The following is a 16,717-nucleotide window of genomic DNA, read 5'->3' as shown; positions in this document are numbered from 1 at the left end:
ATATGACAATAAAAAACTGCAATTCCGTCTGGACAAATTCAATGAAAGGAAAAATTACGTCTGATGGAATAGACTCCAAGAAGATGTGGAAAATGCCGTACATAAACAACAAAAATAACAAACTCTCCCATGGCAAAAATAGAAGGGAATGATATGCAGGATCTATAAGAAGAAATAAATAAATAATTTACTAAATTAAACAAATAAACAATAAATTAAAACAAAATACAATATGACCCCCACGAGGTCCATAATTTAAACTTACAATATCAGTCTTTACATAAAATCACTAATATCTAAACTCTCTGGAATCTCAAACTTCAACAAGCTGCTGCAATAGCTATCTCTTTCATCTTCAGTAGTATTCAAATTATTTGTTGACGATGAGTTCAGTGGAGTGGGGCTCGATATAGGCGTTGACATCAGAGAATCAAAGTTAAAACTCTGATTATACAAGTTTCCGTTGTTTAATCCTTGTAGACTCGAGTTCTCTGGAGCGGTTGGATTCGAACATCCATATTCGTAGTTCGGGTCATTAGGATTTAAATTTCCTTTCGTGACAATATTACTCATTGATGAGCAGTTAAAGTTGTGTGAAGATTCCCCAACATTAGATTGCGATAGAGGTTGGTACTGATTGTTATTATTTGCTGGTTGTTGCGAGGTTGTTGGGACTAATTGGGTTTGGATTTGAGATTGAGAATAGTTATTATTGTTGTAGAGTTGGTTTTGTTGGAGATAATGTAATAAATTTTCTGGGTTTTCTTGCTTCAATGTCGTAAGTGCTTTGACTACCCTCAAGATTTCAGGATTTAGTAGGGCTTCGTGTGTACCTAACAAGTTTGACAAATTGAGAATTGCAGGATTACACAAAGCTGAGGTTAGAATTGAAGAGAGGTCTAAGAGATCGAGCCGAGGAGCGTGTGTGACAGGATCAATTCCGTTTTTCAATAATCTTTTCCTAATATGAGTGTTCCAATAATTCTTGATTTCGAATTATTCATACAATTATTGTCAACTAATTTATTCTATGAATTCTTTTTATTTTTAGTTTCAAAGAACATTTGTCCGATTCTTGAACCAACAACCTATAGATGACAATGTAAAATATTAGAATTACGAATCTTATCTAACAACTCATCCTCCAGTTCATCAATCTTTCTTATTTATCCACACTATGAACATGCATCTTGATCAATCTTAACTCTAAATTTCGAATTTCTAAATGGAGCATAAGGTAGAAATTATCGATGAATTCCGAGTGGCTCCACCACCAGGCTCCCTCCCCTCTACTTTGAGACTGCCTCTTACTTTCCTTGACATTCCTTTCCTGATTAGATCTAAGAAATTTACCTTCAAACGTCTCTTCTTTTACGAATACCCTCACTCCCATCACGAATTCGCTGAAACGGCCATTCCTTTACTCAAATCATCTCTCTCTTTGACTTTGCAGTACTTCTACCCTTTCGTTTCCAATCTCATACTCCCACTACCGCCACAGAAGCCATACATTCTCTTTACGGAAGGCGGCGCCGTTTCTTTCACTGTTGCTCATTGTTCAGGTGAGTTTGATCATGTCATAAGTAACGACATAAAAGATGTCAAACTTTTGAGAAGTTTTGCTCTGACTTTGCCCCCCACACGAGTGTCTTCCGATGGCACACGTGTGGATTCTCCTCTTGCGGTTCAAGTTACTCTGTTTCCGAATCAGGGTATTTGCATTGGGATCGGGACTGACCACGCAGTAGCCGATGGAAGGACCGCTGTCGAGTTTATGAAATCATGGGCTTCCATCTGCCGATCCAATGGTGTTGTTGAAGTTGATAAGTTCCTGATGCCGTCGTTTAATAGAGATGAAATTGAAGATCCTTATGAGCTTGAGTCTAGATGGTTGCGGAAGTGGCAAGATCGTAATTTGAGTTATAATGGTCATGAAAGGCCCGAAAAACCGATCACCTAATTGACAAAGACAAAGTTCGGTCAACTTTCGTAATAAACCAATCCTTCATCCGGAAAGTGAGACAGTATATTTCAAATAGTAGTACTGATGACATTGTCCATTTATCTTCTTTTGCTGTAACATGCTCTTTTATGTGGGTATGTTTTATCAAATCAGTAGAAAGTGAAGATGGCGGCAACGACAAGTTGTGTTGTCTTTCTATCGCAGGAGACTTGAGAAATCGAATTGCCGGAATAACGACAACATATTTCGGAAATTGTGTAGCTAGATTTTCCGCGGATGTTAAGAGAAGTGAGCTAATTTCAGATAATGGACTTATTGTTGCAGCAAGAGCAATCGGAAAATGCATAAAAGATTTGGAGAGGGATGGAGCGATGAGAACAATGGAGAAGTGGGCGACGGCAGACGACAAACAAGTTTTTGGATCAGCAATTGTATTGGCAGTTGCGAGTTCTCCTAAATTTAATGTTTACAAGACAGATTTTGGTTGGGGATTTCCGAAGAAGGTAGAAATGCCTCATCTTGAATCTGTATTAAATGCAGTATCTTTTGCTGAGTGTAGAGATGAGGGAGGTGGGATTGAGTTTGCATTAGAACTCAAAAAGGCCGAGATGGATTCTTTCACTAAACATTTCAATCAAGGCTTGAAGCTGTTCTGAATAGAGTACACTCTATCATATACAGAATTTAAGTGTTTGAATGCCCTGATGACATTACATGTGTTTTTCATCATTCAGCTGTATAATGAGTGTTCTCGTTTTGTTATAGAGTGTGCCTTCCGCTGTGCGAGTGTTGTTTCCTTGTTTCTCTTGAAAATAAAGAAAGTTTTACATGAGCATATGATGCTTACAAATTTTTCGATCCAACGTAAACGAGTTTAATCGGATTAATCAGATTCCCGGGCATTATTTAATAGTTATCCAGTCTGGAATTCTTCAAATAAAACGTTTGCCATTATATGTGATATTCCCTATTGCAAATTTCTTTTTTTCCTTGTGGATTATTGTGAGGGACGGAATCAATCAATGATCTGCCGATAGATTTCAATTTTGGGGCCTCAATTTGCATGTATAGACAGTTTAAGAGAAGTTTCTTTTGAAGAACTCAGATGCAGCAGAGGAGAAAGCAGGCGCGACTCGACCAAACTTGTAGGAATTTAAATTCCCGATGACTATGACAGTAGGAATATGTTTTGATGACTTGACGACGATCAGATGGTCTCATTTTACGGGGACGTGCAGCTTTATTTTGAGATTTTGCATTGCTACTGCTGATAGAATTGAAGATTTTGAAGAAAGTTAATATTATCAACTGAAAATATAATTCTAATTCGAAACTCACACTAAGATCTTGAGCCGAAACAAAACTTTATTCAAGCCCGTTTCGTAAATCAACTAGAACCAAACTTGTAAACCTTACCGTCTTTATTCCAAATCTAATTTTGAAAATAAATCGAAACTTAATCAAACTGAATCCTTCATTAATACAAATTCAAGTCGGAATCAAAACCAAACCAAAACCTATTCTAAATATGAATCGAAACCTAATATAATTGTTTTAAGCTTTGTATTCAATAGTGACAGTCATGCATAATACAATTACTAAAGGATTGTGCACTTACAAATTTCTTTACAACTGAGCATTAAGGAAATCAAATATTCTAAAACAACAATGCCTTTGAGAAATGACCTCCTAAACATTTCATTAGGATTCCAATATGAGCTGTTGATGCAGGTACAGAAAGATCCGGCAAATCTGAGGGAGTCTATCGAATATAAAACTGGAGACGTAGGATCAAATTGTCGTTGTGAAACTTTATCGAAAGATGGAATTTTCAAACCAGCAGTTATCCATCAAATCCATTATATTAATCCTTCATTCTGACGGCTCCTGTAACTTTTTCATGTTTGTCAATTAGGTTCCCATATTAGCTTCGGTTGGCTCGGTACTCTCGTCAGCTTTTTCTACAGTTTTGCCAGTTTCAACTCCATCTCAGCACAATGCAGCTTCCTTTGAGATCTCCTGGCTTCATTTGAATGAACTCCAAGCATTCTAAGAGCTTCATAAGCACTTCTTAGGTCACTTTGCTCACCGATTATGGTTTCATCAAGCATCTTTTGTTCTTTACAACTTTAGTCTTGGTCATACTCATCATCAAGCATTTACCTTTTTTTTTGGGGGAAAAATTACCAGTGAACTTAGATTATTCGAACATTGAAATCCTAAGGGTCATAAATTTTTTCGTGAATGCAATTATTCACAATAGCTTCAAAGGTTTGTAAAAAGAGACGTGTTATAGACAACAACAACATTGCACAGATTATTTGCACAAAATTTATACATTTTCACAAACAGCTGGTATGTGCAATGTTTTCGTGCATTCTATCAGTTTCCTTGTAAAAAAGCTCGGTAAAAGCATCCATTTTGGCTTTATTGAGTTCCAGTCCAAACTCAATCCCACCTTCCTCATCTTTACAATCCACCATAGACATGTAATTATGAAATCCAGGATGAGAAAGTTCTACCTTCTTTGAAAACCCCCAACCAAATAATAGCATGGGCTTCAGCTCAAATCAACATCCACTAACCCCAATCCAATTCACTAATTCCAATTCCCCATCTATATTAAAATTTGCATTAGATATAATCCTTAAGTAGTTAGGTATTATAAATTGTATTATAAGTTCACCTCTCTTTGTATATAAAGAGGTATCTTGCTATTGAATAAAATACATCATTCTAGTTTAAACACTCAATTCTATCACGATATTAGAGCCACACGACTAATCGTCCAAAATACATTGTTTCTTTTTTTCTTTTCCCAGCTTGTCACCATGTCCGATCCTATAGCCATGACAACCACTTCATCAAACCTCATCATCATTAATCCCATCACACAAGCTCCTCTCAAACTCACTTCATCAAACTATATGGCTTGGCACTTTCAATTCTATAAATCTTTATTGGTTATGACCTCCTCGGCTTCATTGATGACACAAAGCCTCAGCCACCCCAAATTGTTCCTACTGATAGCTCCACCGCCCCAAACATGGCTAGTAGCTCCACCGCTCCATCCACCACCCCAAACCCAGCTTACTCGTTTTGGGTTCATCAAGATCGTCTCATTCTTAGCGCCATCACTGGAGCCTTGAGTCCTACCATCATACCATTCATCTCATTAGTAAAACACATCCAAGGAAGCTTGGGACAAACTTGAAGCGATCTATGCTAAAGCTTTGCGTGGAAAAATCAAACAGGTCAAAGCACAACTTAATAAAGTTTGTCAAAGGCCAAATGGACAATTATAGATTATATGTAATCTATTCGTGTTCATGTCGATCACTTAGCCTATCCAAAATCTCCAATGGATCCTGAGGATCTTACCGACAAAGTCTTAGCAGGTTTAGATGATTGTTACAATCAGGTTAAACTAAATGTCAATGCCAGGGATAGCCCGATTTCTTTTGATGAGCTGCTTGAAAAGCTCATTGTTGCTGAATCTGAGATGCCGCCAAGTTCCCCAGCTCACTTTCCAGGTACTGCAAATTCCACCAACCGGTCCTCGGGTAGGATCTTCACCTTCAATCAAAATACTGGTTCCTGGGGTACACAAGGGTCTCAAACTCCTAACCCTCGATCTCAAAACTCTCAGCAATCTGTTCACCAGAACAACCAATCATGGTTTACAAATACTACTCAGCAACCTCAAAGCAATCAACAAACATGGAATTCAAGCAATAATCAGCAAACTAATCGTACAGGAGCATGTCGAGGTTACCAAGGTAAATGTCAGATTTGTAGCATGCAGAGACATAGTGCCAGACACTGCCCGAGTGTCCGTCTTGTTCCGCTGACAACAACCCCAGCTGCTCCATGGCAACCGTCTGCCAATTTTGCTGCTGCATCTTCATCATCCGGTTCATAGTCCTGGTTGCTTGACACAGGGGCCTCACATCACGTCACAACGGATCTTGCCAACCTCTCCCTGCATAACACATATAATGGTCCTGATGACATTATAATCGGTGATTGTAAAGGTCTTTCTATTAGCCATATTAGAAACACTACTTTAAACACATCTACTAAGCATCTAAATCTTGACAATGTTCTTTTTGTTCCTCAAATGAAGAAAAATTTGGTGTCTGTTTACCAGTAATGTGCAACTAATAATGTTGCAATCGAATTCTCACCCTTTGATTTTTGTGTGAAGGAAATTTTAACGGGGAATCAAATTCTCAAGGGCGTACCTAAGAATGGAGTTTACGAGTGGCCAATGTCATCTACAGTCACTGCTTGTCCGGCAAGTTTTCCAGCGTCATCAGTTTCGTCCGTCAATTGGCACGCACGATTAGGACATCCTGCATCACCAATTGTCAAAGCTATATTAGACTCTTCTAGTTTTTCGTCAAAATCTATCAATTGCAATTTACATTGACACTCATGTTTAATTAATAAGAGCCACAAATTACCTTTTTCAAAATCGTCTCTTTCTTCCACCAAACCTCTGGAAATCATATTTTCTGATGTCTGGACATCTTTTGCATTATCATATGATAATTTCAAATATTATGTAATTTTTGTTGACCATTACACGAGATATACTTGTTTTTACCCACTTAAAGTTAAATTTGAGGTTAAAGATGTATTTCTTCGTTTTAAGAGTCTAGTCGAAAATTTCTTTGATCTCAAAATTAAAACCTTGTATTCTGATAATGATGGAGAGTACATCGCTTTAAAAGATTTTCTAGCCATGGCTGGAATTTCTTTTCAGATTACTCCACCACACAGTCCAGAACACAATGGAATTTCAGAACGAAAACACATGCATATTGTGGAAATTGGGCTTACTTTACTTTCTCATGCATCTATTCCTATTTAATTTTAGTCACATAGTTTTTGTACTTCTGTCTACCTTATAAATAGAATGCCCTCACCCAATCTCAACATGGTAAGTCTGTATACCAGCCTATTTAGACACAAACCAAATCTGTCCCGCCTTCGAGTGTTTGGTTGCCTATGTTATCCATGGCTCAGGCCATACACTCAACACAAGCTTGAATCTAGATCCAAACATGTCTATTCCTAGGTTACTTGCCCTCCCAAAGTGCCTACCATTTTTATGACAATTCTACTGATCAATTATATGTGTCTCGTCATGTCAAATTCATCGAGTCGGTTTTTCCATATAAAGAATTATCAAAACAGCCAGTTCACTTACCTGATTACTCAGCAGCTCTCTGGATACCTCCTGTAGTCTTTGTGTCTGTCCCAGTGCCTGCGTTTTCAGCTCCGTCACTCGTAGCTTCACCTAAAATTGCTAACCCTGTTAATTTTGTTCCTGCAGTTACTAGTGACTTAATGCAAAATAATCTTGAGAATGTGGCTGACTTACCATTGCCGCAAGCCGCTGCTGCACTTGCTGCAGCCTCACTCTTGCAGTCGTCCATTCAGGACGAGAATGTTGCTGTATCAGCTCCTCCGTCACAAGCAGTGGACAATCAGGTTCAAAACTCACATAATATGGTCATCCGTAGCAAGAATAATATCGTCAAGCCAATTCAGAAGCTATGTTTATCGACTCAACTGCAGACCAGCCTTGACTTTGAACCTACAACAATCACACAAGCACTTAAACATTCGCATTGGAGACAAGCATGTGCAGAGGAATTTAACGCTTTAATAAAAAATGGTACCTGGACTCTCGTTCCACCAGATAAAGCACGCAATGTTGTTGGCTGCAAATGGGTTTTTTGGGTGAAACGGAACTCAGATGGCACGATTCATTGCTATAAAGCCAGATTGGTCGCCAAAGGCTTTCATCAGCGACCTGGAATTGATTTTCAAGAAACATTCAGTACAGTTGTAAAACCTACAACCATTCGTATTGTTCTTACTCTTGCCCATACAAATGGTTGGTCTCTAAAGTAACTTGACGTGAATAACGTATTTTTACAAGGACCCCTAGCTGAAAATGTCTACATGTCGCAACCGCCTGGTTTCACGGACTCCGACAATCCTACCTATGTCTGTCATCTCAGAAAAGCTATTTATGGCTTGAAGCAAGCTCCGCAAGCCTGGTACCAAGCCTTGCGGCAGTTTCTTATTGATACTGGATTTAAAAATTCTTATTCTGATGCTTCTCTATTTATCCTTAACTCGGATGTTGGTACTATTATTCACGTGGTCTATGTCGATGATGTTATTATCACAGGAAGCAACTCTCCACTAATTGAAAACTACATTGCTCTCCTAGCTGTTAAGTTTTCTATCAAGGACTTAGGGACTCTACATTACTTTCTAGGGATTGAAGTTATTCTGAATTCTGATGGTCTGCTTCTATCTCAAAAGAAATACATTCAAGATCTACTTCATCATACACATATGACAGACTTACGCCTAATATGCACACCCATGGCCAGTTCACCGACTCTGACACTAACTTCAGGGACGACACTATCTGATTCTATAGAATACAGACAAATTGTGGGAAGTTTACAATACCTGCTGCTCACTCGTCCGGATGTTGCTTTTGCTGTCAATAAGCTATCTCAGCTTACTCACTTTCCGACAACCGATCATTGGTAGGCTGTGAAACACCTCCTACGTTATCTTGCTGGTACCATAGATGACGACATTCAGCTACACCAAGCTTCGAATTCCAGTCTTCATGCTTTCGCTGATCAGTCGACGTCTCAGTTGCTGCAAGCCTATTTCGACGCAGATTGGGCTGGTGACAGGGATCATTTTTAGTCAACGGGCGCCTACATTGTCACGATCCAAACCCACGTCATAACCGGCGTCGTAATCCATTCAACCATGGAAATACGACCAGCCTCAAAATACAAAATTCCGTCCAAGAATAACCAACAATAAGGTTTAATAATCACAAATCGACTTCCGACTTAAAACAAAAATCGGCATTATAACATCTATGCCAACAACAATCCCACAAGCCAGAAATCGCAAGTCATACAATCAAGTTCTACCAACACGGAGTTACACTAATTTCAAAAGTTTACATGGATAATTTACAAGTCTAGACTACTAATGTACATAGGGGATATACCAAAAAGGAAGATCCTAAAACTCCTGGAGAAAGTCCTCGAGTAGACGAATCTAGAGTATGGAACCTAGTCCTGCAAAATCTGAAAAGAAATATATATTTTTGGGTGAGTGGGGGCCACTCAGTAAGTACCGAATATAATATATTAAGCAATATAACCATAGTCTAATAAATTATAATCCCAAGTAATCTCCAAAACAGTTATAAAAACTGTTTTGAAACCATATGTGAAATTACAAATCGATTTATCATATAATTGAAAAAATATTGAATACTCCCAAATATCAATTTCACAAAGTGTAGTTCGTCAAAATACGATCCCATAATAAGTTAATTAAATCACAATATAAATTCGATTTCAAATCTTAATAAAATCACAACCTCTTATCACGGGTTAATCTTCATGGCACGTGCTCCCTAGAACATGTCTAGGTACGAGTAATGACACGCCACCACGTCTTTTGGCTTAGGTGCGCAACCTTTGGCCTCACCGTGGGCCCGTCATCATTACGAATCGGTCACTCTATCCTCAATGATAGCAAGTGACAGGACCCAAAACTAGATAGTCCTAAACTCGGTATACGGCCATATCCTACACATATGACAATCCAATCAAGTCTTGAATCTCTCAAAATAATCATTTTTAAGTCGAATCACGGTTCAAAAACCAATGTGAACTCAAATCAAGTTTTCAAAATATCTCGATATTATACATATAGGACATCACAATTCATGGTGAATCAAATCAAATTTTCAAATATATTTCGACAATAACATAGAAAACTATCACATTTCCTCAAATATCAATTCAAAATAACGTTTCCCAAACCCAATCATATACTATAGTAATTTATCATTAAGGAAATACTTAAGACAACGGTTTATTTGAAAACCGTTATATTACGTAGTATCTTATATACGGTACTTACCTCCCCAAAATGCACTACAATCTGGGACCACTCAAGTATGGTCACCTGCTCGATCTCCGTCACCTATAATATTAATATTATTATAACAATTCTCGATAATTAATAACGACCAATAATTCTATATGAAATGTCGTGAATGCATGAAATGCAAGCTAATATCATTTTCAATGCACTCAACCCTATATATCAAGAAAATTTATCATATAACCTTGCCAGAATACATTTATAAAGCTATAAAGCCCTATTGAAACATATATAATATGCAAGTACTCAAGTCTAAATATTTTTATAATTTCTAACACACAAAAATTTCAAGTCACAAAATCATACACCAAACAAGTTGATTTCAAAATTAATTTAACTTAACCTAATTAAACAAATAAAATACTATATTACAAAATTTAAACTAATTTATTAAGGAATAAAGATCTTTAATAAAAATAAGAGACTATTAATTAGATTAATTATGATTACCTTCGATTCATAAAATCACCTATTAATTCATTTGATTTTAAGATTAATTAATCTTAACTTAAAAAAATAATTAAAATATTTACTCTCAATAATATAATACAAAAATTAAATTAATTTATTAAAAATTAAAGATCATTATTTTTTGAAGCTTCAATCTTCCAAAACGAAAATAAAATCAAGCACTAAATTCCATCTTCTCCACGCACTCTATATATATGCTCAATTATACTAGTACATAAAGATGCATAGTATATATTTTTTCCACTCACTCGAGCTGACTGGTTTTTTTTTTTTTTTTTTTTTAACTTTCTCTTTTTTCTGTTCTTCCTCTGTTTCTTTCTTTCTTTTTTCTTTTGTTTTCTCGTCTGCTCCTTTGTCTCTATCTATATAATTAATTATTTTTTCTTTTGTTAAATCATGATCGTGGGAACATATATATATTACATATATTATTATATTATTATTTTTTATTATTTTTAAAGGGAAGCTAGAAGCTTCTCGTGGTTTTATTTATTTATTTATTTATTTTTGTTCCTATCTGCTATGGTCAAAAGTAACATATATATGTGTATTATATTATTATTATTATTAAAATGGAAGCTAGTAGCTTCCGGGAACATGCATATATATATATATATTTAATATAACACTTCAATAATGCACGTAATGTCACAATATCGTTTAATTCTAATCGTGCGTCTTATAATATGATGAATGCATGTATGCATGATATTAATTAAAAATTCTATGTCCAACAAATTAATATTTAGGGTGTAACAATTCATCTTCCTCGGACGCAATCCAATTTCTTGGAGTTCGAAAAAGTAGAGGTCCGTTGCTCTTTCTTCAACTGAGGCTGAATACTAATCCGTTGCTAATAATGTTGCTGAGCTTAATTGGATTTGTAATTTGCTTGCTGAACTCAATCATCATCTTCCTCGCGCACCCGTCATTTATTGTGACAACGTGGGTGCGACTCAGCTGGCTTATAACCCAGTTTTTCATTCGCGTATGAAGCACATCGCCATCGATTTTCACTTCATTCGTGACCAAGTCCAAGCTGGCGCTCTTTGGGTGTCTCATATCTCCGGCGATGATCAAACGGCATATACCTTGACGAAGTCTCTGCCAAGAGCTCGATTTGAGCTGCTGAAGTTCAAATTTGGGCTGCGTAGACGCCAGCCTGTTTGAGGGGGAATAATAGCATATGGGCTTCAGCTCAAATCAACATCCACTAAGCCCAATCCAATCCACTAATTCAAATTCCCTATCTGTATTAGAATTTGCATTAGATATAATCATTAATTAGTTAGGTATTATAACTGTATTATAAGTTCACCTCTCTTTGTATATAAAGAGATATCTTGCTATCGAATAAAATACATCATTCTAATTTAACACTCAATTCTCTATCACCAAACTCTATCTTGTAAGTTAGTGGCGGAGCCAGGACCCGACGACAGTGGGTTCATAAATATAAATTTAGTATTAGGTCCTTATAATTTGTACTTTTATATAGTTATAACTGTACACTTCAAATTTTGTGGGTTCAAAAATTTGGGTTAGTTTTAACTCATTAAAAAATATAAGGATTATTTTGAATTTCTTTTAAAACTTGGTGGTGTCATATGACACTACCCTAATATACGTGCCTCCGCCTCTGCTGTAAGTTGAAAATTTAGGAGAACTTAGAACTAAGAGTACATGCGCAGCTCCCAGAATTTGTTCATCCCTTGTGATGACCGTCTTCTCTGTGGCTATCAATGATCCGTCACTCTACAATTCTTTAATGACACTTCCTAAAGCTCTTGTTGTAGCAATAAGCCCATTAGATGCAACTACCTCACTTCTCTTAACATCAGCGGAACATGCTACTAAGCAATTGCCGAAATATGTCGAAGGAATACCATTGATTCACTTCCTACAGTCTGTCGGAAAACAAATACGGCATATCTCATCGTTGCCTTTGTCACAACTAGCTTCCATAGATTTGATCATACATACCCACATAAAAGAACATGTTACCACAAAGGAAGATAAATCGCTAATATTATTAGTGCTATTGTTTAAGATAAACTGTTTCAGTTTGTTGATATGGGTTCTTTTCAATACAAAAGTAGACCATACTTTTTCCCCATAAAGGTGATTAAACATCAATGTTTGGCTTTCATGTTGTTGGTGCCCTCCTGTGCTTACAGGCTCTGATAGCACTGTTGGAGTAGGCTCTGAGACCGTGACCACAGGACGAAGACACTGCCAATCACAGCTCAGTAAAACAGAAGCTAAAGGTAAACCTGTGCTCACAGTAAGAGAAGCACAGCAGTTGAAACAAATACAGCCCAGAAAAACAAAATGAAGAAAACGAAGATTAAAGAAACTTAAACTAAAAACAGGATTGTAATTATATCCATTTTGTGAACGATTTGATGCTAAACTTAAATCTAAGGCTTAATGTTGGTATCTAAATTGTTTGGATCCTAGGAAAACTAATTTCGGTTTTTGGGTAATCTATGGCTTCTCTCACCAATGCAACCAAGCTTTTAAAACTGTAAAAATGAAGAAAAATGGCGATTTCAATTTCTGATTTCAATTATCTTGTATTGAACGCCCACTTAACTTGTTTTCCAAAATAACAGAATGACTCTATATATAGGGTCGAACATGCTCGACGTCCTACTTGAAAAGGGAAAGCAAAATACAGCCTGAATTTTTAGAAAATCAGAAACCATAAAGTGAAAACTAAAAGTGGTATTCTCCCACACAATTTCGTTTTTTTTCTCCTAATACAACTGTAATTAACCTCTTGACTTGGTCACAAAGTATATCTGAGTAAATCCACACTGTAAACAGTAAAAATGAGCAGACTGTACTTCGTCTTCTTCCTTGCGAAAAAGCCATTTTTGTTGACTTTCGGGTTGACTTTTGTTCTGAGCTCAATCATGGTTGAATCTTCTTCTTAACTTCATCTACCTACTTCTAACAACTTCACTGAACTTCAACTTTAACAAAAACAACAATGAAATTTGAATTTCGCCGTTTGCTTGACGGCCAAGCTTTCTCTTAGCTACAGACCCATTTCACGATCGCCTTAGAACTTCAGTTTAAACCTTCAGCCTCCTTCAATGGAGTGTTCTCAACATTTTTCCGTCAACAAACACAGCTGCCATGCCTTAAACTGACAATGCTTGATTTTCGTTCTTCACAGAACAACTCGAACACACATTATAACTTCCAGTCTATCCCAGACAAAATTGAGCATACCAACTTCTTCGTTTCAACAAGACGAAGCTACCCATCAAACTAATTTATTGAAAACTGCAGAAATTAACGACTTAGACTGAAAAATAAAGATAGAACCCTAACCGATTTGGGGCTTTTCGATTTAGGGAATTGCTGGACAATTGCTCTTAGAAGTGTTATAGGCGACATCTTCCTGAGCATTTTGGCATAAGCCACGACCTCCGACTTTGCTCCGGTCGGTCCGCAGATCGTTTGCAGTGAATTCCGTCGAGAGCTTTTCTAAAACTCCACCCGAGTCCTCGAGTTTTCCTGCAGGTACAACCAAGTCCTCCTGTTTTGAACGGTGTGCAGTTTCGTCCTTTCTGCAGAAACATTTTTCTTCAACACTGCTCGACCTTTTCATGCACTGTTTTGCTTCAATCTTCTTTGAAAACTCCACTAGCATCTTGTAGAACTTTCCACAATTGAATTGTCGAAGACGGGCTTGTTTTCTGTCGACTGCTTCTTCTTCAAGTTAGATGACTTCTGCTGGAAGTTATCTCTAGCTTTCAATTTCTCCTTTTCTTTCTTCCCAGCTGCAGCCTGTGCTTCAATGACCTCAAGCACCTTGAGATGACCTACTCCAACACATGTCCTTTATCTCTCGAGTAATGATCCTGCCACTTTTGCAGCTGCTTAGATTCTAGCTCAAAAGGATCTTCAGTTGAATCACTATTAAAAGATGGCATCAAGAACTTATCTATTCTCGTGACACCTTTGGATCTGCATACAACAGCCCATGATTTGATGAAGTCTAGAAATGACTTTCCATCGGCTACAACATGATCAAACCCGACCCCAATGCAGATTCCTTGATTCGGGAAAAGGGTAACTTGAACTGCAAAAAGAGAAGCCACTCGTGTACCATCAGGAGTCGACACTCGTGTGGGGGCATAGACGAAGCAAAGGTGTGCAAAACTCTAGCACCTTTTGCCCGATCCCTTATGACATCATTGAAATGTCCTGAAAATTGAACGACCGTGAAAGGAACGGAATTCCCTTCGTCGAATAGAAAGTATGGCTTTTGTGGTGCTGGAGGGACGATGAGGCTGGAAACAAAAGGGTAGAAGTACCGTAAGGTGAGTGAGAGAGAAGATTTGAGGGAAGGGATGGTTGTTTCCATGAATTCGTCGAGAGATTGAGGGTATGCGGAGGAGAATATGAATTAAAGGGTAGAAGTACCGTAAGGTGAGTGAGAGAGAAGATTTGAGGGAAGGGATGGTTGTTTCCATGAATTCGTCGAGAGATTGAGGGTATGCGTAGGAGAAAATATGAATTTAAAGGTATTTTTATGAGTGTTAAATGCCAAAAGGTCGAAGAACGTGAGAGACAGAGAGAATCTTGTGAGATCCTGGTGGTGGAGCCACTCGGAATTCATCAATGATTTCCATTTCAAGTTCCATTGCAACTCCTTCTGACCATGATCGAGAATGCATCATGTATATATTGAGGCACAAATCAGCAGTGTTTCAAATTTGAAGAGTATGCAATATGATCTATGAGTAGCTAGGATTTTAATAATTACTACTTCCGTCCCAAAATAAATTTGCATGTAAAAGTTTGTATCTATTTTGTCAAAATAGATTTGCATGTAAAAGTTTGTATTTATTTTGGGACGGAGGTAGTATGATTTTTCTAATTCTTTTATTTGAACTGGATGAGTTGTTTGATGAGATCCGTGATTCCAATATTAGCCCTTAAAATTGTAAGTGTAATTAATCTGCTAATACTAAAATAAGCCCACTAGGAATTTCTCCAGGTTGTTAATTAATTATAGATCAAGTTGACAAGTGACATCCCAATATAGTGTTCGAATTTTAAAGTTGAGATTGAACCTGCAGGGAGAAATGTCAAATAATGTTTTAAATTCGTTTTTCTGTTCAACTATATTTTAATCTGAATTCTATTATCACTCTAGAACTGCCAGCCAAAATGTTGAAGTATACTTTTACATATATCGATGCAATTATGCAACTTGGTATTAGATTGTGTACTATAGTTGTTGAATGAGGATGCGTTTTGCCTATCGTTTTTTCGATATTTTATCGAGATTTATATTTTGGAATTTATCTTAGGATACGAGACATAGTTTTTTATAAATTTAAAATATATAATATAAAAGATACATTACATACTAATATTAAGTAAGTGAGAAAATAATTAACATGAATCATCTATCATGATATAATTCATAAAAATTACTATAATATAATTAATTTGTAAGAATCATATCGATGTATCATATCCAAATTCATTTACATCAAAATATTATTAAAAATATTGCTAAATCGTCAATCTACTATACTACTATCTTTGTCTCAAAATACATGATGTTTTGAATTGTTAGGTTCATTCACATAAACATGTATCTAATGAAGAATCTTAACTAAATACATATACATATGAATAAATCTAAAAACCCAAAAACATCATGTATTTTGAGACGGAAGAAATATCTTTTAATTCATCTCTAAATCTTTTAATCATCTTTAAGATTGATATTTTCATCACCATCATTCAAAATAATAAAGGCTTCAACATCTTTATTAAATGCATCAACCACATCTTCAATCTCTTTGACATCTACCATTATTTACTTATGTTTGATAAATTTCTAATACAAACTACCCATCCACAATCCTCTTCCATTAGAGACGAATTTATGACCTCTCTATTGAGGAAATGCCTAATCAATAGAATAACTTTAATATTAATTAATATCATTAATAGTTTTCGGGCCTATTTTTTTGACATTGAGTGTAAGGACCTTAAACCCATTCGATTTTAAGGAAAATACTGAATTTATTTAAAAATAATTTGTCGGTGTATCGTTTGTATCGTAAAAAATACCGAATCACACCATTGAATCGCGGGATTCAAATAGGATATAGAGCGAAAAAGGATACGGCCCTTTGATACGCTCGTTTTAACATAAAAAATGTCGAATTGTAGGATTTATATTGTGTATCGCGGGATACTTACAACTCAAGACTAACAACTATGATTACATTT

At 36.4% G+C, this 16,717-nt stretch overlaps 3 protein-coding genes across 3 annotated transcripts; 1 reads left to right on the top strand and 2 right to left on the bottom strand.

Moving 5' to 3' along the window:
- Nucleotides 1-276: 276 nt before the first annotated feature.
- Nucleotides 277-990, bottom strand: LOC139884051 (transcription factor MYB102-like; the record flags this gene model as incomplete). The annotated part of the gene is made up of 1 exon (XM_071868133.1): nt 277-990. A coding segment is annotated over one exon (714 nt), but the record flags the coding sequence as incomplete, so codon positions are not given.
- Nucleotides 991-1,225: 235 nt separating this feature from the next.
- Nucleotides 1,226-2,619, top strand: LOC139884050 (coumaroyl-CoA:anthocyanidin 3-O-glucoside-6''-O-coumaroyltransferase 1-like). Its single transcript, XM_071868132.1, has 2 exons — nt 1,226-1,910; nt 2,117-2,619. Exons 1-2 carry the CDS (start codon nt 1,226-1,228, stop codon nt 2,617-2,619), a joined length of 1,188 nt encoding a protein of 395 aa, XP_071724233.1.
- An 11,664-nt stretch (nt 2,620-14,283) lies between these two features.
- Nucleotides 14,284-14,828, bottom strand: LOC139884049 (phenolic glucoside malonyltransferase 1-like). The gene is made up of 2 exons (XM_071868130.1): nt 14,633-14,828; nt 14,284-14,543 (listed from the first exon to the last, which is right to left on the bottom strand). Exons 1-2 carry the CDS (start codon nt 14,826-14,828, stop codon nt 14,284-14,286), a joined length of 456 nt encoding a protein of 151 aa, XP_071724231.1.
- Nucleotides 14,829-16,717: the final 1,889 nt, after the last annotated feature.

The sequence above is a fragment of the Rutidosis leptorrhynchoides genome, unplaced genomic scaffold (genome assembly GCF_046630445.1).
Source record: "Rutidosis leptorrhynchoides isolate AG116_Rl617_1_P2 unplaced genomic scaffold, CSIRO_AGI_Rlap_v1 contig496, whole genome shotgun sequence".
Taxonomy (NCBI): Eukaryota; Viridiplantae; Streptophyta; class Magnoliopsida; order Asterales; family Asteraceae; genus Rutidosis; species Rutidosis leptorrhynchoides.
The sequence above is the reverse complement of the archived record's forward strand: the minus strand, read 5'-3'. Positions and strand labels throughout refer to the sequence as shown.

Excerpts from the sequence above, each read along its gene's own strand:
- LOC139884050 (XM_071868132.1), top strand. The coding sequence starts at position 1,226 with ATGGAGCATAAGGTAGAAATTATCGATGAATTCCGAGTGGCTCCACCA. Across the intron at positions 1,911-2,116 it reads GTTGCGGAAGTGGCAAGATC|TAGAAAGTGAAGATGGCGGC; the intron begins GTAATTTGAGTT and ends TTATCAAATCAG.
- LOC139884049 (XM_071868130.1), bottom strand. The coding sequence starts at position 14,828 with ATGGAAACAACCATCCCTTCCCTCAAATCTTCTCTCTCACTCACCTTA. Across the intron at positions 14,544-14,632 it reads CATAAGGGATCGGGCAAAAG|TTCAAGTTACCCTTTTCCCG; the intron begins GTGCTAGAGTTT and ends CTCTTTTTGCAG.